Genomic DNA, 27,355 nt, shown 5'->3' with positions numbered 1-27,355 from the left:
TCATTTTAAAAAGAACCAGCCTAGAATGAATACTTTCCATAAGACACTTTCCAAGATCATTTTTACTTAATGAAGTTTTCCACACCGTAAGTTATTTCCTTGTATTTTTTCCATTAAATAGTTTTTATACCTGAGAGAATTTTTATTGAATATGCCCTCCTTTTAAGACACCAGAAAATTTGAAGGTCTCAGCAGAGTTTCCAAATCATAACATGAATGTCAAAAGATATTTTTTATGACAACAAAATTAAAGTTGTCTAGTCATCAGTGTGTTCCTCGCTCGGTTCCTCACTCTGAATTAAGTCTGACTCATCATTCATGCCTGTCTCCTCTGAGCCTGTGGAAACCATGTCCGTCGTCCTAGATTTTGACCTTGTGTCTGATTTCCTTAATTCTGAAGAAGTGGTGCCCCAAAATGTGCTGCTCTCAGCACTCTTAGAAAAAGATGTGTCTGATACGCCTTCTGATGGATGAAAGTAAGACAGAGTTGCCAGCTCTGGGTTGACAGAGTATTCGCCACTCTGACATGCTGTCCTATACCTGAAAAAGAAAACATACATCAAGAATTGTTTTTAATTGTTAATTGTTTTTAATTGTGTGCAGCTTGACTTAGAAAAACACCTTAAAATGATATATGAATTCTGTCCAGTGTGTTGGCTGCTTATTATAATACTATATAAATGAATGAAAAATGTTAGACCCTACACAGATGTGCTATTTAGAACAGAGTTCATAGCCCTTTTGTTTCAAGGCTATGAAAAAAGAATGCATTTCTAGATTTTCTACATCATTTCCAATTAACTAGGGTTGTTTCTATCTCTAGATGACTATTTAAAATATTGGGAAAAAGTTCAAGTGGGATATTCACTGAGAGACAGCCCCATGCTCCATTCCAAACAGGGGAGACTGAATACCTTATAAACTTGGGAGTCATGTTTGCCTAGCACCTTACTAAAGAGAGGAGTGTGGGAGTTTCCTGTCATGTGTTTTAAAGGCTCCAGAGGTCTGTAGACTTACTTCATTGACTTCATTCTGTACAGCGTGGCACTACAGATTGCCAAGAGGATGACAAAAAGAAGGAGGGTCATCAACGAGATGCCCAGCATTAATTTTAACTTGGCTTCCTGTAGTTCTGCCAGGTTGTCTTCATCTGTAATGTTCACATCAGAGTCTGAGAGGAGAGAAAGAAAATGCAATGGGAAAGAGTGATTGTGTTCTGCATGCTTTCCTGGAGGAATAAGGATCGCAAAACAACTGAAGAGAAGCCTTCACCATCCAGAGTCTTGACTGAGTTTTGCACGCTACCTTCATGCAATACAACGGAGAAGGCTATAGGCCACTCCCTATGGCCAAGTACTCAACTTTTTTAACTTTCCCCTTCACAGCGATGTTGGAGGAGCTGTCCTTTGCTTCATCTTCCAGGATCAGAGAAGTTTATGGATTTGCCCTTGGCACATAGCTAGTAAGTGGCAAAATCTGGTATCAACCCCACCATACCAGATGTTAAAATTTGTACCAGACTTCCTCCCTGAATAATAAAAACGAATCCAAGAATCTGAAGAGAGTACTATTAAAAATGTGATACAGGCGAATTCTATCAAACATTTAGAGAAGAGCTAACACCTATCCTTCTCAACTCTTCCAAAATATAGCAGAAGGAGGAACACTCCCAAACTCATTCTACGAGGCCACCATCACCCTGATTCCAAAACCAGAGAAAGATGTCACCAAAAAAGAAAATTATAGGCTGATATCACTGATGAATATAGATGCAAAAATCCTCAACAAAATACCAGCTAACAGAATCCAACAGCACATTAAAAAGATCCTGGAATGCAAGGATTCTTCAATATATGCAAATCAATGTGATACATCATATCAACAAATTGAAGGATAAAAACCATATGATCATCTCAATAGATGCAGAAAAAGCTTTTGACAAAATTCAACATCCATTTATGATAAAAATTCTCCAGAATATGGGCATAGAAGGAAATTACCTCAACATAATAAAAGCCATATATGAGAAACCAAAAGCCAACATCATTCTCAGTGGTGAAAACCTGAAAGCATTCCTTCTAAGAACAGGAACAAGACAAGGGTGCCCACTCTCACCATAATTATTCAACATAGTTTTGGAAGTTTTAGCCACAGCAATCAGAGAAGAAAATGAAATAAAGGAATCCAAATTGGAAAAGAAGTAAAACCATCACTGTTTGCAGATGACCTGATACTATATGTAGAAAATCCTCAAGATGCTACCAGAAAACTACTGGAGCTCATCAATGTATTTGGTAAAGTTGCAGGATACAAAATTAACACACAGAAATCTCTCGCATTCCCATACACTAACAACAAAAGAGAAGATAGAGAAATTAAGGAAACACCCCTATTTACCATCGCAACAAAAAGAATAAAATACCTAGGAATAAACCTGCCTAAAGAGGCAAAAGACTTGTATGCAGAAAACTATAAGACACTGATGAAAGAAATCAAAGATGATACAAACAGATAGAGGGACATACCATGTTCGGGGATTGGAAAAATCAACATTGAGAAAATGACTGTACTACCCAAAGCAATTTGCAGATTCAATGCAATCCCTATCAAATTACCAATGGCATTTTTCACAGAACTAGAACAAGAAATTTTACGATTTGTATGGAAACGCAAAAAACCCCGAATAGCCAAAGCAATCTTAAGAAGGAAAGACAGAGCTGGAGGAATCAGGCTCCCTGACTTCAAACTATACTACAAGGCTACAGTGATCAAGATGGTATGGTACTGGCACAAAAACAGAAATAGATCAATGGAACACAATAGAGAGCCCAGAGATAAATCTGCACACATATGGGCACCTTATCTTTGACAAAGGAGGCAAGAATATACAATGGAAAAAGCCTCTTCAGTAAGTGGTGCTGGGAAAATTGGACAGTTACATGTAAAAGAATGAAATTAGAACACTTCCTAACACCATACACAAAAAGAAACTCAAAATGGATTAAAGACCTATATGTAAGGCCAGACACTATCAAACTCCTAGAGGAAAACATAGGCAGAACACTATATGACATACATCAAAGCAAGATCCTTTTTGACCCAGCTCCTAGAATAATGGAAATAAAAACAAAAATAAATAAATGGGACCTAATGAAACTTAAAAGCTTTTGCACAGCAAAAGAAACCATAAACAAGACAAGAAGACAACCCTCAGGATGGGAGAATATATTTGTCAATGAAGCAACTGACAAAGGATTAATTTCCAAAATATATAAGTAGCTCATGCAGCTTAATACCAAAAAAGCAAATAACCCAATCCACAAATGGGCGGAAGATCTAAATAGACATTTTTCCAAAGAAGACATGCAGATGGCTAACAAACACATGAAAAGATGCTCAACATCACTAATCATTAGAGAAATGCAAGTCAAAGCCACAATGAGGTATCACCTCACACCAATCAGAATGGCCATCATCAAAAAACCTAGAAACAATAAATGCTGGAGAGGGTATGGAGAAAAGGGAACCCTCCTGCACTGTTGGTGGGAATGTAAATTGGTACATCCACTATGGAAAACAGTATGGAGGTTCCTTAAAAAACTAAAAATGGAACTAGCATATGATCCAGCAATCCCACTACTGGGCATATACCCAGAAAAAACCATAATCCAAAAAGAAATATGTACCACAATATTCATTGCAGCACTATTTACAATAGTCAGGACATGGAAGCAACCTAAATGCCCATCAACAGATGAACGGATAAAGAAGATATGGCACATATATACAATGGAATATTACTCAGTCATAAAAAGGAATGAAATTGAGTTATTTGTAGTGAGGTGGATGGACCTAGAGTCTGTCATACAGAGTGAAATAAGCCAGAAAGAGAAAAACAAATACCATATGCTAACTCATATATATGGAATCTAAAAAAAATGGTACTGATGAACCCGGTGACAGGGCAAGAATAAAGATGCAGATGTAGAGAACGGACTTGAGGACATGGCGGGGGGTGGGGTGAAGGGTAAGCTGGGACGAAGTGAGAGAGTAGTATTGACATATATACACTACCAAATGTAAAACAGATAGCTAGTGGGGATCTGCTGCATAACACAGGGAGATCAACTCGATGATGGGTGATGACTTAGAAGGCTGCAATAGGGAGGGTGGGAGGGAGTTGCGGGAGGGAGGGGATATGGGGATATATGTATAAATACAGCTGATTCACTTTGGTGTGCAGCAAAAACTGGCACAACAGTGTAAAGCAATTATATTCCTATAAAGAGCTTAAAAAATGTGATGAAATCACACACAAGGGATTAGTCCTTCAGGAGAGAAAGATCCAATTCTACTGTTGGGACATGCATTGATTTTTCTTTTACGGTAAAAGGATGATGTAGCACAGTGCTTCCTCCACGGGGCTTAAGAACTGAATTTGCCATTTTATTACTGTGATCAAATCTAGTGTACCGATATTAAAGAAATGGAAATTTAGTTAACTTTCTTAACTATATTATATAATAAAAAATCATGTCTGGATCCAGAAGCATCAAAAGTCTTTTTACTAAAGTAATGAAAATATACCGTTACTGCCAAATTTTATGTCTTCCTAAATATGTCTAACTTAATAGGCATTTAATGGTGACTTTAAATGACCATGTTGCTATTTTTCCACTTTCCCCTAACCTCCTTCCACCCAAAAGTTCCAAGGGTTTTCATGATTTTCTAGATAATGACGTTTTGGTAATAAGCAATGACAAGCTCCCAAGTCTAACTCTCTGATATTTAAAAAACATTGTAATTGTCCAAGTGCAATCCTAGGCCAAGGGGAGTGAAATGTGTACAGCTGTCAATGACTGACATCTTGACTTTGAGGCAGGTTATTTTGGGAATAAATTATGTTAAAATGCGCTGTGCTCTTGAATTGCTTTGTACTCCTTAAAAGGGTTTTTTAAAAGAGGTGTGCTTGTAGTATCTTTTGTTTATCAAGGCGATGGTCAAAGCTAGAGAGGGGTTTGAAATTCCTAGCCACTAGAAATTATAGAAAAGCTAGTTACAAATTTGGACAGTTTTTTTTTTCCCCTCTAAATCTCAATTTCCTCATCTGTGAAATGGAGATAATACCAACTTTCATAGAGTTGCTGTGAAGGCTGACATAATAACGTACGTAAAGTGTAGTATGTGCTCAATACATAACAGAAAATCAATCATGCTCATTTTAATTACCTGAAAAGATAAAATATTTCTAAAGCATTTGTCATTACGGTACATCACTTTCTAAACAAGACTGAGTCTATTTTCTTGGCGCACTGAAAGGCAAGTGGCTGTACAGTACAGAATTGAGGTGACAGGCCTTAATGTATTATCAGAGGCTATTTCTTTTTTAATGTATTTTTGTAGGGCAGGGGTTTTGGGGGAAATTAATATATTGCCTTGTTATGAAATTTCCCATGAAGTCAGGAGTTCTTTTACTCATATAAATGAAATTAATCCATTAATGAAAACTATACTCAGCAGCAAGAATTCTTTCATTCATTGCTGGTGGGAATGCAAAATGGTACAGCCACTCTGGACGACAGTTTGGTAGTTTCTTACAAAGCTAAACATAGTCTTACCACATGATTCAGCAATCATGATCCTTGGTATTTACCTGAATGCGTTGAAAACTTAATGACCACACAAAAACCTACACGTGAATGTTTATAGCAGCTTTATTCATTATTGCCCAAATCTGGAAACAGTCAAGATGTCCTTCAATAGGTGAATGGATAAACAAACTGGTACATCCGTACAATGGAATGTTACTCAGAGATGAAAGACATGAACTATCAAGCCACAAAAAGACATGGAGGAATCTTAAATGCATGTTACTAAGCAAAAGAAGCTAATCTGAAAAGGACACATACTGTATGTTTCCAACTATTTGACCTTCTGGAAAAGGCAAAACTGTAGAGACAATGAAAAGATCAGTAGTTGCCAAGGGTTGGGGAAGGCAGGGATAGCTAGGGAGATCATAGGGGATTTTTAGGTCAATGAAACTACTCTGTATGATTGTAATGGTGGAAGCAAGACATTATGCATTTGTCAAAACCCGTAGAATTGTACAACACAAAGAGTGGACTCTAATGTAAACTATGAAGTTTAGCTAATATCAATGTATCAATATTGGCTCATAAATTGTAAAAAACCTGTACCACACCAATGGAAGATATTAATAACAGGGGAGCTGAGCAGGGGGAATATATGAGAACTGTGTACTTTCTACTCAATTTTCCTGTAAGCCTAAAACTGCTCTAAAATAGTCTGTCAATTTAAAAATACTACATCCTCTATATTGTTCACTTGCCTACTCCTCCATTTGGTTTACTGTTTCAGGAAGAGAAGTCATGAAACAGGAAGATGGAAATAGTCATCTGCAATATGGTCACTGAAAGACACTGTTTAGGAAACATAACTTTCCTAAAACTGTAAATGTCCTCTCTGGTATGATGTCAGCCACCGTGCTACGCTCTTACATATACTACACCTCACTGAGGAAAACAGTATCACCATGTAGACACTAAAGTGTGTGCACGTATTTATGTATCTATTTAATTGAAGTATTTTTTTCTTACTTGGAATTGGCTGAAAAAATTGATCTCGTTGGTTGTCCTCAATGGTGGTTGCACTTATAGCTGTTAAAACAATAAATTGGTGTTATGGTAAACAAAATTGACTTACTAAAATTATCGTGTGTGTATATGTGTGTGTGCACTATATACAGTTTATTCTCATTGTTCATGCTAGTCATGGTAGTTAAGTCAGTGAGCACTGAATTAGTCAGTACTGAACCATCACTGTTCCTAAGGGAAATACAGGGTTAGGTTCCTGTGAGCCTCTGGTCACTACGTGTTTCTCGACCAATCAATCTAACCTTGTTTTACATGTGGCTCTGTTTAGAGACACTTTATTTAGTATATGTGGCTGATTCATTAACATTGAGCTCACCATCAATATCATTATAACTCACACCTGTGTGAAGCTTCTATAATACACACATTTTTCTCCCTAAGGTACATCACAGATTTCTTGTGTTTAGGAACACTAAAGAGCATTCTAATACTAGGGGGGCATTTAAAATAGCAAAATTGTCAACAGAAAGCACAAAAATGCAAAACACCTAGCACTAAGTAGACCACAAAAAAAGACACCTGTTTACAGCATGAGAGCTGAAAAAAGGCCTTTGTTCTACCTCAGCTGGGAACACGAGCATCAGGCAATTAAATTTTCTTTGCTACTCCACGCATGTCCACAAATGACTGTGAAAGTTCTGCAAGCATTGATTTGTAGTGTTCCAAATAAATTTTAGATGCAGGTAAACTCACAAATACAGAATCTGCAAGTGAGGATCCATTGAATATGGTATATACTTCTCATTTATAACATGTGCATATATGTGTGATACATAAATTATATCTATACATATATGCATATATAGGTGATATGCATGTTACATTTATACATGCATGTTTGTACATTTATGATTTATATATTGTTTTTATGCATGCATATATTTTGATGCATACTTTGCATTCATTCATGCCTCTCTATGTGCTCATGTGCACACTGCTCCAAACACAAAGAGGGATGATACTGAGCAAGAGCCTTATTTAAAATTTTTAATCATAAATAAACTAAATGATGAGATTGCAACATCTATAGGAGAATAAGACTTTGGGGGGAGAGAGCAAAAGATGTGTGACACTTGATCAGCTTCCTGGGTTTGTTTTGCATTTGCTATTACATGTGATGATGGCAGCAAAATGTTGACTTCGTATTAGAACAGTTTACACTGATCTTGGCTTTCTTACAGAAGACATTAGAAAACCAAAACATTTTCCCAGCTACCTAACTGCTATGAGTTTACCTTTAGCTAACATTGTCCAAAATGCAGGCTCATTTGGACCCTGGGTTGGTTCTGTTTAAAAAAGACAAAATAGAACAGGATAACAAAATAAGGTAATTTGGCTTCAGTAAATTTTTGATAGAACATTCATTCGTTTGTTAGTTTAGTCATCTAAAAGTTATACCTTGAGTTCCTATCATGTGCCAGACCCTGTGGTTGGCATTAAAGTTACAGAAATGAACAAGACACAGGCCTTATGTTTGAGGAACACACTCTCAATCTGGGAGGCAGACAAGAATCACTGTTAATTATGTTGCAGGGTAATGAGGGCTTTCATAGCAACGTACGGGTGGTATATGCACAGAGGGATCTAAGCCAACTTCCAAAAGCCAGAAACACATCCTCCGTATGGGCTCAGAGGACAAGGAATTGTGTGCCAGGCAAACTACATGAGAGAGAGGTCATCCCATTGTGAGCAAACTCAGGTGTCATGAGCAGGTTCAGTAAGCTCTGAGAGCTTCAGGTAGTCTGGAGTGGAGAATGTGGGTGGGGAATGTGACCAGAGATGAGACTGGCGAGTTCTTCAATGGTCAGATCATTTCAGACTTTGAATGCCTGGTTAAGAATTTAGAATATGATCCCAAACCTAGGAGACAATTACTGAAGGTATTCAAGAAGGGGCATACCAGGATGATCAGATTTCTATTTTTAAATGTATCAAAGTGAATAATCATATTTAGAGTAATCACATGAGAAACATTGGATTATGTGAACTGGAGAACACAGGGTTTCATGTAATCACAGTCCACTGTCTTCAGTTAGACCACTCCTCTTTCAATACGTTAGAGAAGACCCATCCTGGGTTGTTATGTTCTCACAAGTATTTTATAAGGAACGACATTTTTTCCAGAAAAGTAAAATGATAATTTTGATTTTGTAAACTCTCAGTCTGAAGGCTCCCCCACTAATAATCTTAGGGAACACTAACAATTGACTCTAAGCAGAGACAAGTTTATTAAATTCTCAAGCATGTGATTGTTACATCACTATTTTAAAAGTATATTGAAATGTATTACATGTATTTATATAAATGTATATTTATACACACATGATATTTTATATAAATATATATTTAACATAAATACAAATGTAATATATTTCACTAAAGTAAAGTTGTATTTTAAAAAGAGTTCACTTCCTATCCCTTGTCAGGTAAATCTGAAAATTGACTCCTAAATTTTCACCATTTAAAAGATTTTAGAGTGACTTTAAGTTGTACAGTACAAATTCTTTAAGCAGGTTTTTACTTTATGAAATACTCAGAGTAATGAAAGTTAAATGTTTAAATCATATAATGATATACTCCAGGTCTGACTACAGTGTTGTAACTTTAATACTGTGAGTAGTTTTTTCAGTAGGTTCTTTACTTTCTTCATGTGTTTCAGGAGTTGGCAACGTAGTCGTTTCATTGACGAGTTTATCTAGGAAAAGGCATAATGGGTTATCAGCATATAAAAAATATTGACTCAACATTTGTGATTAGGCATTTTTTAAGCTAAAAAAATATAGCAAAGAAAAGGAGAGAGGAAAAAAAAACAACGAGAAAGATGTTGATATTTTCCTGAGATACCTTAAAGGAGGGGAAAGAAGGCATTAAAGAATGACGTTTGAGTGATAATGGGTTGCCTGAGGTGGGATTAAAATGCCTCTAATTTGCAAGAAAGAGGAAAAACTGGGAGTGTGGGACCATGAGCTTCCTTTGGAGGAAAGGAAGATCTACTGGATGAGGTACATTGGCTTCACGTGGTTCCCTGCACAGGCCTTGAAGTGATACTATCAACCCAGGACAAGTTGGTTGCGGGTCATGTGATGACAGGAAAGAGGGAGGTAACATCAGTGTCCTTGTAAACTGGAAATCTATATATGTTAATAACTCAAAACAGAGTTTTGGCTGTAAAGATTTGGGGCTACAAATCAAGGATTTTCAGGCCTGACTTATCCATAGTATATCTCTCAATCTACGTGTTCATCTGGAGGTATGTCGGTAAGAGGGTATTTGGGAACAATTGTGACTGGAGAACCATTTTTCTCCCCACAAAGTTGGCAATTTCAGTTAACTTTGCTTCATATAGGAGTCAACAAAGTTCCATATGAAGTACAGGCAATCCCACTCTAGGAAAATTTCTACGGAGCCTACAAACAGCACTATTACAAGTATCTTGTTGGCAAAAAAAGGATGGAAAATAGAATCTGTTACCAGAGTTGACACAGATTTAGGCCGGGCTGGAATGATTGGTAAGTGATCCTTAAACTCTGCAGTGCAACCCTCAGACTTGATTTTGGAGAAAAATGTCTGGATTGCCTCACTACTGCCTCACCCTCTTCGTTTTAGGGACTAGAAGAATTGCTAGTCAAAATTATTCTGGAGATTTCCATCTCCTTGGGGAGCCTGCTCCTCCTGAATGTCCCAGCCATGTCAACATGTCTCCCTCTGTTAGGGCCCCATTTAAAATGGCAAACGTTTCTTATCCCAATCCAACTTTGGCAATCCTTTGGGGGCCTGAATTGTGGGAAGAGAAGTTAGGGTTTTGGAATCTCTTCCATGGGTCCTGTGGTCTCCAATAATCCATCTCCTAAGGGAATCGGAGGTACCTGGTCTGTGTAAGAATTGGCTCTGTGTGTCTTATCCCAAACAGCTCAAGATGTAATCTGCTGTGTGCAGGCAAAATTCGCACTTGAAATGTCCCTATCTCATTTATGTCTCAAGTTTTGGAATTGCTCAAAATATTCCATTATTGTCAGGTAGCTTTATTAACAATTAGGCATTGCTGAGTCTGGCTTTTCCCAATATTGAATATTGTCATAGCCAGAAATATGCTCTCTTTCTCCTCTTTTCCTTGTCTTCTTGTGTTTCACAGATATGAGCTGTTGACACTTCAAGGTGAAAGTTGTGGCATGTGTACTTTAGAGACTTTTAATGGCCTCCAAAGTCACATGCTGGCAACAGTTTTATCTATCAATAGTTACACTTGGAAAGATGCCAAAAAGAAATAACATTTGAAGCTGAAAGTACAAAGCAGGAAGAGGTACAAATGTGAGTTTAAGAAAAAACAATTTTCTGGAGTCCTAAATGTAGTTATTTTATTTTTCTTTCCACACAAACCAAAAATATGAGGCTAAGAAATATAAGAACCTCCTTGCCTTCTGAATTTATCGGTGCAATGGCTATGGTGGGGTCTCCTTATTTTAGGAACTAAGACTGCCTTTCTCCTACCTAATACTCTATAGTGTAGTGCTGTTTTGAAATCTTGCTTTAAGAGTTAGTCATATTTGCAATGGTGTCTTTCAGTACTTACAGTTTCTTAGAGAAAACTTCAGGTCAGTTGTTGCTCTCACGGATATTTCAGATTGTGTGCCATTTGGATTTTGTGTTGTGAACACATCTGAAAACATAAGATCAAAACCTTTCAGCAGCTAAGCCACTTCTTGTTCCTTCACATTTTCCCTCACCTGATTTTTTTTCTTAAATCATATGCACTAATTCCAAGAAAAGAATAATAAAATATTTGAGACAGTCTTCAGCTACAAAATAGCAAGTGGGGCAAGGGTGAAAAATAAAATTCATGGGGAAAAAAGCCAAACTAGCATCCTTCTGCTAAATGACTCTTTCTGAAAAGAAATTATTAAGGAAATTACAAAAAAACAAACACAGGTGTATAATAGGTGCCAAAGGAGATTTGTAGATATCACCGTTTGTATTCACATTGTCAAATGTTAGCCGAGTCAGCAGCATTCACTTGCCCTTGGACCTTCTGTTAGACTGTGATAGTTCAGCTTAAAAAGCACATACTTCAATAACAATCAAGATCTCCCAAATACATTCACATTTACATAATCACATAAAGAATCCTGCTCTGAAGAGCTGTCAGTGAGGCTGGTTGTAACTCAAAACTAATGGACATACCCACCCAACCAGAGTCAAAGTAAATTGGATCTAGGTGCCAGACTGAACATACATACGCATGTCTCCTCTTTCCAAAATTTCATGAAATGACAGACAATTTTAAAAACATGAGTGTACATGTGTGTTTAGTACATATATATATATTCATTCCCCCAACACACACACACACACACACACACACACACACACACACACACACTATTAATTCTGAAGCATTTCTGAGATAGATCTATGGAGAAATAAAAGGAAATCACAGCTCAATACTCATGCTATGAGTTATTAAAAATAATAAAGCACTGTGGTATTTTTGCAGGGAAAGACAGATCAAAGAAACAATAAAAAGGTAGCAATTGACCCAATGTCACACGGAATTTAGATTATATTAAATGTGAGTTTCACACCAGGAGGGAATTAGTGTTAGACAACTAGCAATCCTCCTTGAAGAATGTAAAGTTTTATGCCTATTTTACACTATATACAAAAATAATTGGATTTAAGACCTAAGTTTTAACAAAAATATAAAATCATTCAAAAATTAGAGAATAATTTAATATCTTAGATGGGATAAGGCCTACCTAAACAAAATACAAAATGAAGAAATTGTAAAGAAATTAATCAAGAATTGATCTTATAAAATTTAAATTTTTCTCTGTGATTAAGATACTTAAACAGGTTTAAAGGTAAGCAACAGCCTGGGAGAAAATACTTGTTACTTTTACCATGGAGAAAAGATTAATATACTTAATAAAAAAGAGCCCCTACCAACAAATGAAAATACAACCTAATAGAAAAATGGGCCAAGGATATGAACAGGTAAAGCACAGAAGTAGAAATTAAAATGCCCAATAAATACAGAGAAAAATTCTCAGCTTCACAAGTAATCAGAGTGTAAATTAAAACAGTAATGAAAAATTCTCATTTATTCACAAAATATGATTAACAATGTTCATTGCATATGATACTGTGGAGCATTCTTGGGGGATGTAAATTGGTAGATAAGTTTTTTAGAGTACAATTTGGTGGTATCTATCAATATTTTAAAAGATTTATGCTTGATTTAGAAATTCCAGTATTTGGTATCTATTCAAAGAGATATACACCCAAGTGTACATGAGAAGAATATAGAAGGAAAAAGCTGCACATAATCTAATTCTTTAATAAGATGGTGGATAAATTATGAAACATCATTTTATGGAATACTATATATCCATTAAAATATTGAGGTAGTTGAGAAAAATGCTCTGGAGTTGTTAAATGAAAAAAGCTAGTCATAATACAATTCTTTAGTACAGTCCCACTTATGTTGTGTGTGTGTGTGTGTGTGTGTGTAAGAAAGATTTTTTTTTCTTCAATCAAAGTAATCATCAGGTTCTTGATTTATTTACCCTCTGGTAATGCAAAATAGAGGTACATCCTGAAAAGGAGATAATTGCATCATTTTGCATACAGTAGAGGCAGCCTGTGGTGGATAGATTAGACACCACTCCTGACTCTGCTTCTTCATAGCTATGAAACCTGGCAATTGACCTCTCTGAGCATCAGGGATTTTTTTAACCTACAAAAGAGGATAGTGATTCATCAGAGAAAAAATAGAAATACAACCTACATATTATAGTTTTCAAAGTACTTGAGTGTATGTACATATGTATATCTTAATTGCATTTCTATCTTTTGATTAATATTATTAAAGATTCCAGGATAATTAGATTTAATCTCAATTATATTTAATTTTTAACAAGAGTTTCTTATGAATTTTTCACATTTTAGAATGGTGGCCCTTATAAGGACATGGAAAGAAAGCCCATATGATGAATGGTGAATAAGTTGAAGTTTAGTGGATCTTCCAAACATCTCCAAGTCATCTTGTTATGGGTTGAATTTTGTTTGCCCCCAAAAGCTATGTTTAAGTCTTAACCTTCGGTGACCTAACTTGGAAATTGAGTCATTGAAGACTTAATTAGTTAAGACAAAGTCACATTGGTGGGCTCCTAATCCAACACGGTGTCCTTATCGGGAAGAGGGGAATGTGGACATGGAAACACAGGAGGAACATGTGAAGACAGATGCAGAGGTTGGAGTTCTGCAGCTACAAGTCACGGAACGCCTGAGGCTACCAGAAGCTGGAAGATGCAAGGGAAGGTAGTTCCCTAGAGGCTTTGGAGAGAGCTTGGCATGGCCAAAACTTTGATTTTGCATTTCTGGCTTCTGCAAGAACTGGGAGAGAATAAATTTCTTTTAGTTTGAGCCCCAGTTTGTGGTACTTTGTTTCAAGAAGCCCTAGAAAGCTGACACACACCTCTAAACAAATCTTGGTTAACTCACCATAGAATTAGGCCAATTGTTACTAATGTGAATAAAGAACCATACTGCTGTGATAAACCCTACATTAATTATAGACAAGGACCAAGGAAATCTTATTAAACTTCATAACATCTCATGGAAAAAGCTGTAGGAAATAAGAATATCATTTCATACACTAAAACGTCTATAAGGTAAGTTAAAATTTAAGTAGGAAATAAAATGATTACAGGAGTTTTAGAGTTAAACCAGTCTAATCAGCTTTTGCATATGTATTGCTATTAACTTGAAAATCTTACATTGTTTTATATCTTTATAATAATTGCCAGTTTTCTCATTAGCAGGAGTATCCTCTTTATTTTCTTCTTCCACTTTATGTGGCTGTTCAGGTACAGCATGCTCAGGTATGGGCGTCACCTCAGGCCCTGAAAAAAAGGACGGCTAGAAATCAGAACCATGCTGATTTCTTTGATTACTTTCTTTTTCTAACTGCATTTTTTTTTCATAGAGTCAGAGATTTAAAATCTAAGTTATACCATATTTTCAACAATAAACTTTACATCATCCTATAGAAAATTGCCAGGGATTGTTGGAGAGGGTGTGGAGAAAAGGGAACCCTCCTACACTGTTGGTGGAAATGTAAATTGGTGCAGCCACTATGGAGAATAGTATGGAGGTTCCTCAAAAAACTAAAAATAGAGTTGCCATATGATCCAGCAATCCCACTCTTGGGCATATACCAAGACAAAACTATAACTCAAAAAAATATATACACCCTTATTTTCACAGCAGCACTGTTTACAATAGCCAAGACATGGGAACAACTTAAATGTCCATCGACAGATAAATAGATAATGAAGATGTGGTACAAATATACAGTGGAATATTACTCAGCCATACAAAGGAATGAAATAATGCCATTTGCAGCAACATGGATGGATATAGAGATTATCATAGTAAGTGAAGTAAGTTGGAAAGAGAAAGACAAACACCATATGGTATCACTTATATGTGCAATCTAAAATATGCCACAAATGAACATGTCTACAAAACAGAAACAGACTCACAGACATAGAGAACAGACTGTGGTTGCCAAGGGGGTGGGGAGGGAAGGATTGGGAGTTTGGGATTAGCTGATGCGAACTAGTGTATATAAACAAAGTCCTACTGTATAGCACAGGGAACTATATTCAATATCCTATGATAAGCTTTAATGGAAAAGAATATGGAAGAGAATATATATGTATAACTGAGTCACTTTGTTGTGCAGCAGAAATTAACACCACATTGTAAATCAACTATACTTGAATAAAATTTTTTTAAAAATTGCCACTAACCAATTTTCTAGCATAATGGGTCATGTTTCTTATCTGCTATTTAGGTGAAAGTTTTAAATGCTTACTCACCTTCATTAGTGGGATCCGTACCACTAATCTCGGGGGGGAAAGCCCCACATAAAAAAATAAACATTATAAAAATCATTGGGAAAATGACGTGATTTATCCAGTGATCTACTGTGTCTTGGAGTTTCCTTTCTGTTGCCCAGCAGGTCCTATAACTAGCAGGGACATTATGATGTCACTGCCAAATGGAGTTCAGAATGCCGGGGAGGAAGTTCCAAAAGGTTTGTGACTCAGTCTGATGTCTTTTTTTAAAAATTTTTTTGGCTGCGTTGGGTCTTTGTTGCTGTGTGTGAGCTTTCTCTAGCTGCAGCCAGCCAGGCCTACACTACATTGCAGTGCGTGGGCTTCTCATTGCAATGTCTTCTCTTGTTGCGGAGGGCAGGCTCTAGGCGCATAGGCTTCAGTAGTTGCAGCATGTGGGTCCTAGAGCTCGCGGGCTTCAGTAGTTGTGGCGCACTGGTTTTGTTGCTCCGCGGCATATGGGATCTTCCTGGTCCAGGGATCAAACCTGTGTCCCCTACATTAACCACTGCGCCACCAGGGAAGTCCCCAGTCTGATGTCTTTATCTTTGGTCCTGTAATAGTTTTTAGGTTTTTTTTTTTTTTTTTAAATAAACCATTATTAAGACTGTCTGAAAATTAAGAGGTACGTTTTCATGAAATAATGTAAATTTTTGGTCCCTGGGTTTTAAAGAACCATTAATATTGTTGACAGAAAGATGAGAACAGACCTTTTTGGTTTTCAAAGCATTTACAATACTGTACGTTCTTTTGGATAACCACAAAGTACCTGTTAAAAAACTAATCAGGTACCAAGATTCAATCCAAATGCTCTGCAAATTCTGCTTCATGGACTATCTGAACTGTAATTCTTTAGGGGAAAGTTTTTTGAAACATTGTTTTGGGGGGGTTTTTAAGACCTATATGCTCTATGAAATAGAAAATATTTGTTTTGCTAAAAACATTCTATCAATGAAACATCTTTTACCTCATATGATACAGACTGAGAAAATTATCGGTTAGTCAGAAGAGGACTCAGGCCTAGATAATATTATCCATGTATTTTTCATATAATAACTCATATACTAAACAATGAAGGCAAGGAATCAAGAGGGCCACACCACCAATGTCGCTCTTCATACTAAAGGTTTGCCTAGCATCCTCTGCGTCAATTCTAATTACTATTGACGGAGTCTCTCAGCTCTAGAGAATATTCATAACGAAAACGACACAAGCATCAGGGAAAAAAATGCATGCATTTAAAAAGACTTGAAAGTTTTTTCAGTATAGTGAAGCCTCACAAATGAAGTCCAGCCAGTGTGGTGTTGATTGGACATACCTGAGGAACTAAAGCGTGAACTTGCCAGGAGTCTAATTGCTTACGAGGGTGAGAGGAAGCAGAGAGGACTTAAAGGAAAAGATGGTCAGGATCCCAGCCCTGGTCAACCAAAGGGAGGTGGCCCTGTGTATAGCACTGCTTTTCTTTTAGGCCCTCCAGCCCATTCTTCCGTGGGTGCTGGGAAGTGGAGAAGAGATGTGAGTCAAGAGCTAGTAAGCCTCCTTTGGCATCTCTCTAACCGGGTGCAACACATCTTTCTAACCGGGTGCAACACAGAAAAGGGGAGGAACTTTGGCATCTCTCTAACAGGGTGCAACACAGAAAAGGGGAGGAACTTGGAGTAAGCACGCCCCAGGCTGCCCTGAACCATGGCACAGCTTTGGCTGATAGAGCTCGGCCATGATGAAACTTAGCAGAAGACAGAAGTTCCGGGGTGGGGGGGGGGGGCGGCGGGAGAGGTGGTATCCAGTGGAATTACCAGTTGTTCTCTCTACAGAATCCTCCTATATCCCTAGAATGGTTATGTTTATTTTCAGCTGTGACAAACCCTCTCTACAGGTCATTGAATTGGTAGAGTGAATTGGTAGATTATTTTTCTTAAACATTGGATTTTATGAAACTAAGTTTGTTTAAAAATTGATTCCGATTCTCCTTTGTCCCATGACCAGGACTCTTTCTAGAGCATCTCACTAGTGTTATGGGTTGAACTGGGTCTCCCCACACCCAAGTTCATATGTGGACACTCTGGTACCTCAGAATGTGACCCTGTTTGAGATGGGGTCATTGCAGATGTAATTAGTTAAGATGAAGTCATACTAAAGTAGCGTGGGCCCCTAATAAAACATGACTGCTATTCTTATAAAAAAGATGCAGCAAAAATCAAGGAACACCAAAGACTGGGAGAGAGGCACGAGACAGATTCTCCCTTACAGCCCTCAGAAGGAACCAACCCTAATAACACCTTGGTCTCAGACATCTAGGCTCCAGAACTGTGAGTCAACAAATTTCTGTTGTTTAAACCACTGTTTGTGGTACTTCATTATGGTAGCCCTAGCAAACAAACACTAGATGAACTCTCTGAGTTTTTGGGAAGAGATTATGGAAACGAAAATTGAATGTGTCCTCACTGGATATCATCATTTTAGGCTGTAGTTAGCATTTCCATGAATGGAAATATTCTATGACTCAATAGAGTAAAAACTTTTCTTTAAAAAAAGTACATATTTACTTTCTATGTGTTAAACTATATTTTAAGTCTTTCAAGAATGCCCTAAGGAGGATCCATTGCTAATACCAAGGATGCCATTAGATACACTTTCTAATCTATGATTTTATTTTATTTCTTGTTTCTTGACCGTGCCTGGATTACAAGCCCCTTCCATTTCTGTGTCTCCTCCCACAAGAGCACTGGGCCAGGAGTAAGAAGGAATATATTTGGGTCTTAGCTCCATCAATTCCTACCTATGTGATTATGAGCAAATCATCTCTCTAACCCCGAATTTGCTCCTCTGGAAAATGAATAAATTAGCTATCACACCAAGTAGATATCTGAATCATATACTGGGTTAAATTTAGTTCCTGAATTTATTTACTTCATAAAGAACTTCTTTACTTTCTATACAGATAATTTTTCTTCATGCCTAAAAGGATTAGCGCTGGTGAGATTTTCATATATACAGCTTTTTAAGAGGCATAACACATGAGTACCCTACTAGGAAAGTAAATACAAGTAGAAAAAGTAATGTCATAGAAGACACACAAACATTAAGAAATGAGACAATTTGGTAAAATGACCCAAAACATATTTTAAAGAATGTCAGTTGAGTCACCCTAATCTTCGAGAGAATCTATTCAGTGCGATAGTTCCACAAAGCACACACTAGTTGTTGCAACCCATGAACAGAAGCCTCAAACCTTGCTTAAAATATTATTTGAACATTATCTTCCTTTAATCTGTATAGTAAGTTTATATATGACATAAAATAAAATAAATGATTGGTTATATCACTGTAATTTTGTAAAACCGAGAACAGTGAACTCTGCTTCTTTGGAATGGTCAGGGAACTGAGGTTCTCTTTAAAAGACCCTCTCAAACTAAACAGAAGTTACCATTTAATACAGGATTGCTAATTTTTAAAGAACTAGAATCTTTCAATAAAATATAAGAAAGTTCTTCTAAGCAGAACTTATTCTCTTTTCTCTCTTTGTGGAACTGTCAAGAATTTACAGTGCCCTCTGGGTTAATTAAGAACCTTGATTATCAATGTGTACTTTTGTATATCATTTTGAGTGTCTGAGCTTTTTTTTTTTTCAAGTCCAAATCCTTTTTATTTACATTATTTTATTATATTTTTCATCAAGTTAAAGATTTCTTTTAGCTTCTAGATAAATAGAAACATTGAAGTAAGGGTATTTTACTAACATGGTGACTCATGTAGTAAAAGAGAACTATTTATTGATGTTCAAACCTTTGGGTTTAAAACCAGATCTTTCATTCACAGCTTAACAGAGGCAAGGGAAGACTGCATAGAATCTGGCGGGGCTGAAGTTGTTTAATTAGGTTGCTATTTAAAAACTGCCACTTAACCTAAGTCTTAAGGATGTTGCTAATTAATAGCTATACAAAGATTCAGGATAACAGGGTGGATGCATTAGGACAGAGGGACAAGAACATTGAAGTTGCTACGTAATCAGTGGAAAAACTGATTTACAGTGGGGTCTGGAAGTTTAACCTTTCAAAGCTGAACAGTGCTGTGTAATAAAGAGGTCCAAAGGGCCTGGCTTTAGATTTGCTAAGTTAGATTAGAAGGGAAGAAGAACATTGGCACTGGGATATAAAGTACAATGAGAGACCATGATGCATTGTCTGTGTGGTCAATGAAGGTCCCTAGGACATGTAAGACTTGTAAATGAGAGAAATTATGGGAAACTTGTACCTTGGTCTTCTTTGGTGAATGAGGGCAGGTGCACAGAGCAACAAAAATGATAGTGGCGGGTAGGGTGGTAGAGAGTGGTATGGCTAAATGGTGTAAACTGGGAGGATAGATGGTGTTTGAGAATACAAAAGTCAAGATATAGAAGCAGCAAGAATGCCAACCACATCTCAATCCACTGATATACACTGGGGTACATGAGATATAGGAGAAGGGGTTCTAGAAAGTTGCAGTGAAGAGCCGGATCTCAGTGAGAAGTTGTACTCATACTGAATCTAGATGTTGCACTTACAACTTAACATTTTAATAAAGCATTCTTAATTTTAATGTCTGTGTAACATCCAATTCAGTGAATATTCACTCCTTTTTTTGGGCATTTACCTTATTGTTAGTTAGGGTGTTTCCAATTTTCCTTAGTACACACAATAAAATAATGAGCATATTCATGTCTAAAATTTTTTACAGCATTTACGATGACTTCATTCAGATAATTTCCAAATGAGGAATTTATACTTTAAAGCATAGGAACATTTTCCAGGCTCTTGATCCTCACTGTTCCACAGTCATCTTGGATTTTCCCAGCCCCAGCCCTGGAAGCAACCATTATCTCTAAGAATTCCTGATTCCTTTCAGTGGAGAATAGTATCCACATGCCAAGGTCTGGGCACTAGATGCGTTCATTGAATCATAACACCACTGTGGTCAGGTCCTCTCAGTGGACAGAGACAGGAATACAGTGTCTGCACATGTGTACGTGTGCACGTAATATATACATATATACACACACACGTATTTACATCAATGTTTATTTCTCTACCTATCTATCTATATCAACAACGTGGCTTCAAATAGCTATTTTTAATTTCAGGCCAGCCCCTGTTTACATCTTCATGACCCCCTCCTTTGATGGTGAGAAACCTGGCTTCCATCACACTTAATGGAGTACCTTTCCTTGTTTGATTAACCTCCTCCTACCGCCCCACCCCCCACTGTGGGGTAGAATCAAGCTTGCATCGCTGCGGCCTCCCGCTCCCCCCACGTAGATGCCCTTCGCAGCCCACTCAGGCTCCAACAGCCTCTGCCAGGCCGCCCTCCCAGACAGGTGACCTCCGCACCCACTGGCCTCTGCTGCCTCACGGTAGGCCGCCCTCCTACACAGATGCCCGCCTCCCGTCATACCCCGTGCCAGGCTACCCCTCTCCCGCCCCACCCCTGCATGGATTCCCTCCAGATCCTGACTCGGTTCCAATATTCCATACACAGCATCCCGCCTCCTACTCAGATGCCCTGCTCATCCTGCTTGAGCTCGGACCCCCCTCCCTGGACCACATGGCTCCCTCCACCCCACCCTGGCACAGATCCTAGTGAGAGACCCTACCTAAGGTTCTGGGGTAGGAATTTTCAGAAAGATGAAGGGGGACGTGACAATGTAGTTACTTTCACATTTAGTTGACTCAGAAACATTCAGAACTTCTGCACACTGTTGTCTCCTTCTTCTCAATGGTCACCCTTGCCCCAAATCCTGCTCTGATTCCTTTCTCCCCAATCTTATATCTTCTCATTCAACTTGAAGTGACAATCTGTGTTCACATCTTCTAAAGGGAAATTTACACAGTCGAAAGACCAAAGACACCAGAATGAATGAAATGTAGAGGCCTCTAAACGTGATTTGCCCTCCACAAAAGTGAGAATGTGAAAGTCACCTTCAAATGCAATGGGAATTTGAGCAGTGACCAAGCCTGACTCAATGAACAAGTTACCATGATATTCACACTTATTTTATTTGATCTTTAGCTCATCTTATCCCAGAAAGGATTTGGGGAAGTTTATAAGAGGTACAGGAAATAACGGCATTGCATTAAAAAAAAAATAAGCCATGGGGTGGGGTGGGGGGATAGGAAAGCAAGTGCAGGGACTCAGTTAAGCAGGAATCAGCTTTAAAAGGCAACTGTAAAGTCCCGTGATCATGTTCAAGGTTGGCACAGAGTTGGGTCTACCCTTCATAGCAAGAGATATTACAAAAGAGAGAATCTTGTCAATCATACGACACATGGTGTTGAGAGAAATAAGGAACTCTTTCTCAGAGGGAGGACCCCTATTCTTGCTGTTGGAACCAGACAGGCTCATCTTCTGTGGGATCGGGCCCCTGCTTGCCTCCTCAGCTGTGTCTGTGCCACCTGCCACCTCCTTCTCAGAGCCCCAGGCACCCTGGTGTTCTTTCAGCCCTTCAAACAACCTGTTCCTGCCCGAGGGTCTTTCTCCATCTGCCCCTTTGGCTTGGAGGGCTCTTTTCCTTCTATTTGCTTGGCTGATTTCAGATAAGCCTGAAGGTAGAAGTCTAAATACTCACCCTCTCAAGGAAGCTTTCTCAGACCCAAGACTAGGTCAGATTCTCCTGTTCTTATATGGTGAGTGCCTTGAGCTTATCCTTGGAGGACTCATCCTGATCGTAAGGAATTATTTTTATGCAAATAATGCTTCCCGATAGCCTCTCCTTGCTAGAATATAAGCTCTTTGAGACTCAGTGTATCTTGTTTACTGTTATGTCCCCAGACCCTGCCACACAGTAGGTGCTAAAATAAATGCTGAGGAAACTTCTGTGAGGCTCATTCATGAATTTCATAGGACTGTTTCTTATAACAACCCATTTTATAAGCTGAAGGCCTGAGTGACTTGCAGACTCAGTTGGGGATAGTGGCAAAAGGCCATCCTAATAAAAACTTATGGAGAACATGCTACAGACCCGATAGGATTGTGAGGCCCTGTCTTTTGTCCAAGGGAACAAAGAGAGCCTGGAAACGGACCCTGGCGCATGGCTCTTGACCTGCGCACTCTGCTTCTGCTTCCTAGAGTTGTCCTTCCGTGCAGTGAGGGCATCAGGCAGGAGAGGTGAGGCAACATAAAAGCACAGGTGTATAGTTTATTATTTACATGGACAGCATCCTACACAATAGGTTTGCAGAACCCGAGACATCCTGAGAACATCAGCTTTTCAATACGTAAGTGAAACTCTTTCCCTTAAGGTCTGATCCTCTATCCGTTACACAGACCCCTCCCAAACTCCTCCCTGACACTTTTGCTCTGCACCAAATTACTGTTTACTTTGTATGCGTGTGCCTTTCCACATGATAAGAACATTGTATTGGAAGGAGGTCCCATTGTCAGGGCAACCGAGGGAAACACTGGCTCAGTTCAGGCTCTGCTTGACTTAGATTCCTGCCTGCTCTTGGCTCACCTCACTTGTGCGGTTGCAAGGAGGTCAACATTCTGCAGTTTCCTGTTCTTTTCTTCTGTGCCCTGATGACCAATACTCATGCCTCTGAATTAGTGTACTTTATAAACTCCTACTAACATTAATGCGTTCGCTGCCTCCAGATGAATACTGCAGAACAGTGTGCCAGCTACATCCAGGAAAGCCTGGCCAATGCTTACCTTGTCCTGGTTGCAGCAGCTCAGAACGAGCATCTAGCTACTCACAGCTGCTACATCCTTGTTCTGGTACCACGAAAGGGCTGATACCGGGAGAAATGTGCAGAGGTTAAGAGTTCTGGCATTGATCTCATGATCTGGGTTCACATCTCCGCTCCTTCACTATTGGTTTGACTTTGAGCCAAATGTTTCATCTCTGAGACTCAGTGTTTTCATCCTTAAGTGGGGGACATTATGGTACTTACCTCGTGGAGGTGATATAATCACTGAAAGAGATAATGGCATGTCAGTCACTTGGCACAGTGCCTGGCACACAGCAAACACACCTTAGTTGTAAAATCTAATGTCTGAATAGAAGTTTGTAAAGGAAGATGTGCCTTGAGTGAAGTCTCATAAAGACGCCATGAAAAGGGAATACAAAATCCTGCATAATGCAATACAATGTAAAACTTCCTCAGAATCTTCTTTATCCAGATTTCTTTCCAACACCCCTTTAGCGTCTCTTAAAATAACTCTGTTCTATGTCATCCCACAAGTTCCATCCAATCAACCTTCCTCCACTCTTTAGTTTTCTTCCCCTTCCATCTTCCCTCTTGCCCCTCGATTCGTATCTATTTTGTTTTGCAAGTAGTTCCATGTCATTCCTTAAATTAGTGTATCCCTCCTCGCTCTAAGATTATTTTTAAAAATAAACATTTTTGTCCTACTTCTTTTATGATTTCTTTTCTTTTAACGTTTAAATCTATGGTCTAAAGCATATGTTGGTAAATATTCCATAATGACCAAATTGTAAATATTTAGGTGCTTTTTTTATTAAACCTATACTAGAGGTGCTATTTAGTGCAATAAGGCAAGAAACAAAATAGAAAATGTAAGGATTGGAAAGGAAGAAACAAAAATGTCATTATTCACAGATGGCATGATGGTTTACTCAGAAAATTTAAGAGTCTACTAAGCATTAGAATTAACATGAAAATTTAGCCCAGGTTTTAAGGCACTGGCAGTTTCACTCCTGTTTCCTCAAATATTAGCTTTGAAGCCCTGAGTTGCCACATAAGGGGTACCTTACTGGAATCAACCCATGGTGAGGACCTGAGACTACATGGAGAAGGAGAGGGGCCCAGCTGAGCTCAGTCTTCTGGCCGGCCCTGCAAACTACCAGGCACCCGAGTGCCACCATTGTGGCTCCACGCATCAGCCCAGCCACCAGCTGAACCTCATCAAGTGACTGCCATCACATGGAGCAGAACTGCCCAGCTGAGCTCTGCCTGAACTCATGACCCACAAAATCATGAGATAGGATAAGAGAGGTGTTGTTTTAAATCATTACGTTTTGGTGTATTTAGTTGTTCAGCAGTAAACAAAATTGAAATCAAATTTAAACAGATCACTCCCTGAGAACAACCATCTCTCCTGGCAGCTCTCTCATTCAAATACGCCTGCCCTCCTCGATCTTCCACCTTGTGGGAATCTCTCATTTACAGTCCTCTCTGCTTCCTCCCCATCTGGCAGCCCTTTACTCTCTCAGCTTCTTCAACATCCAGCTTAGATCCTATGAGTGTTATTCTGATTCAGGATTCCTTGTCAGTTCCAGCGATGGAGCAAATAATCGTTCCCCTAGAAACATTTAGACAGAAACCCAGACCCAGACTCTGGCTTGCACACAGACTATCCTTATTGCTGCCTGCCTCCTACCTGAGACCACCTAGGGGTGTGGGTGGGGGGCAAGGGAGGCTCCTTAGCAAAAGAGGCGGCTCGAGGGTTCCAGTTCTCGGTCCTCTGGGCAGGGGTGGGCTAAAGGCAGAGAAGGGGGGGTGAGGGAATCTCAGTAATCTTGAGGGCCTCAAGTAAAGGGAGTCATTTCGCGCCTATAGGGGCGGTCACAGCAGGTCTGCCTTCAGGTCGCTCGAGGCAGTGGCAGCAGCTAGGGTAGGGTGTGTGCCTGTTCCCCTAGGCTGCCCTAGAGGGCGGGCTCCCTGCTCTCCTTCTTACAGATAGTCAGGCCAGCAGGAGCACAGGCAGAGTCACCAGGCATTGAAAGTTTGTGCTGCCCAGGCGACCAAGTGCCTCCAGGCATTCAGGGCTTGCCAGGGAAACCGGCCACCACCAGCACCAAGGAAAGTCACAAAAACAGCACGTGGCTATTTCGAACGCCTGCATTACAACCCAAGTGTGTCAGCCAGCGTGCCGCTGCAGGTGTAGATGCTTTCACGACTTCAGGGAAACCTAAAGGACAGGTTTATAGTCCGACATCTACTTTTCCTACTCTTGTTGTTGAAATGTCCTTTCTTCTATGAAATAAGGGTGAGGAGAGATGGTGATGAGAGCATCCCTAAATCACTCTGTTGTTGAATTTTAAACTTTCTAGGCCACGAAATCCAAAAACCTGAGGATGAGTGCAAGGGCTGTTGGCTGTTCTTTCTAATCTATGAGAAGCCTGCCTCGGGGTGGGCTCCCAGGGAAGGGTTCTGAGGGGGAGGGGGAGGGGGCACAGGTCCAAGATTAAGAAAGAGCAGCCTGGCTTCAGCTTGTGAAGGGTGGGAGGGGAGAAGGGATCTGGAGGCAGGGAGAGCTGTCGCCTGGTTTTTATAGAGTTTTGGGCAGGCGGAGGCCATGCCAGCAGAGAAAGAGGGGCCTGTGTGACTGAGGCCAATTTTCTTTTTTTTAAAATATTTATTTAATTTCTTTACTTTTCTTTTTTGGCTACATCATGCAGCATGTGGGATCTTAGTTCCCCAACCAGGGATCGAACCCATGCCCCCTGCATTGGAAGGGCGGATTCTCAACCACTGGAACGCCAGGGAAGTCCCAAAATTTCTAATAAGAGTTTAGTCAAATCTTTCCCCGAAGTTACTGATAATAGTTATCTGCTATTTTCTCTTTCCATAATCTCATTAAAATAAGTCTGTGCTTCAGGACAATCTTTCTAAGAGTGGTAGAGAAAAGGGTGCTGTTTCTTTTCCACTTTTCTGCCTAAAAACTTTTTTCTTCTTCTGCTAGGCAGACAGTCTGTTTTGGTAAGCTTTCCATTGGAAATAGCTGCTTTCTCCACTCTGTACCCACGGGTCGGCTGTATTTGAACTCCAGTGGTTATGAGATGTCTCCTTTGTGTCCGTGGATTCCCCCATCTGGCCTTAACGCAAATCACATCTTAGTAGTTATCAGACATGACTGGTACAAGGATGGATGCTGAAGAACTGCACATAAGTGGGGAAAATTAATTCTTCTCTAAGGGCTTCTGAACCCAGGGATGGGAAAAAGCAGACAGATGAGGGCACCCCGCCCAAAGCAAAGGAGCTGAGGCTTCCATCCTCCGGCCCCAGTGAAAGCTGCACAATGACAGCATCTGTGAGTCGGTTACTATGCTGTGCTCGGCACCGGCAGGGAGGCAACCGTCTGCTCAACTGTGCTGAATTTCCCGCCTGTTTTCCACTCTTGCGTCCTCCTTGGTGTACACCAGTCATCCCTGGAAGACTAAGTCCGATCAGAAAGGAAGCTGTTTGGGGGACAACTGGAAGGTGTGAACCCCTCTGAGTCACAGGTGCCATTGTGCTCCTGGCTGCTCTTCTGAGGCTGGCAGAGACTGGGCTCCCGAAGCCATGCTTTCTTCCCCAGGTAGCGGCCGGCTGAGCCTTGCCGGTCGCGTGGGCGTGAAGCCCCCTTGTGTCCTCCCTTCGACCCATCAGTTTCATGATCTTAGCTTTCAGGGGCATCTTTATCAGATTCACCCTTTCTGTTCTATGCAGTCTCACCTGTGTGACCTCCTCGTCTCTGCTTCTCCAGATGCCTTTGGGCTTTTCAGGGGCAACTAATTTTAAGACCCTCATGGTGAAAGAAGCTTTGTCACCAGGGTAGCAAGTGAACAAGCTAAAAGGAGGAAGAACTTTTTAATAGCTGAAGTGTGTGTGTTGGAGCGATGTAACCTAGTGACAGAGAGCAGGGACTTCCGAAGACAGACTGCCTGGGTTCAAATCCCAGCTCCACGATGAACCAGCTGCATGACCTTGAGAAAGAGCCTTACTCCTCAACCTCAGTTTCCTCATCTAGATGTAAAGTGGCAATAATAACAATAGTATCGACCTCACAGGTCCGGGGTGAGGA

At 39.5% G+C, this 27,355-nt stretch overlaps 1 protein-coding gene across 1 annotated transcript; it reads right to left on the bottom strand.

Moving 5' to 3' along the window:
- Positions 1-257: 257 nt before the first annotated feature.
- Positions 258-26,382, bottom strand: EQTN (equatorin). The gene is given in 9 exon segments (XM_057720656.1): positions 258-540; positions 1,018-1,171; positions 6,618-6,677; positions 7,910-7,960; positions 11,245-11,331; positions 14,450-14,575; positions 23,500-23,560; positions 24,950-25,048; positions 26,314-26,382. Coding segments are annotated over 9 exon segments (990 nt in total).
- Between the last annotated feature and the right edge of the window lie 973 nt (positions 26,383-27,355).

Source organism: Hippopotamus amphibius, chromosome 2 (genome assembly GCF_030028045.1).
Source record: "Hippopotamus amphibius kiboko isolate mHipAmp2 chromosome 2, mHipAmp2.hap2, whole genome shotgun sequence".
Lineage (NCBI taxonomy): Eukaryota > Metazoa > Chordata > Mammalia > Artiodactyla > Hippopotamidae > Hippopotamus > Hippopotamus amphibius.
Note: the sequence above shows the minus strand (reverse complement) of the source record. Positions and strands in the feature narration are given on the sequence as shown.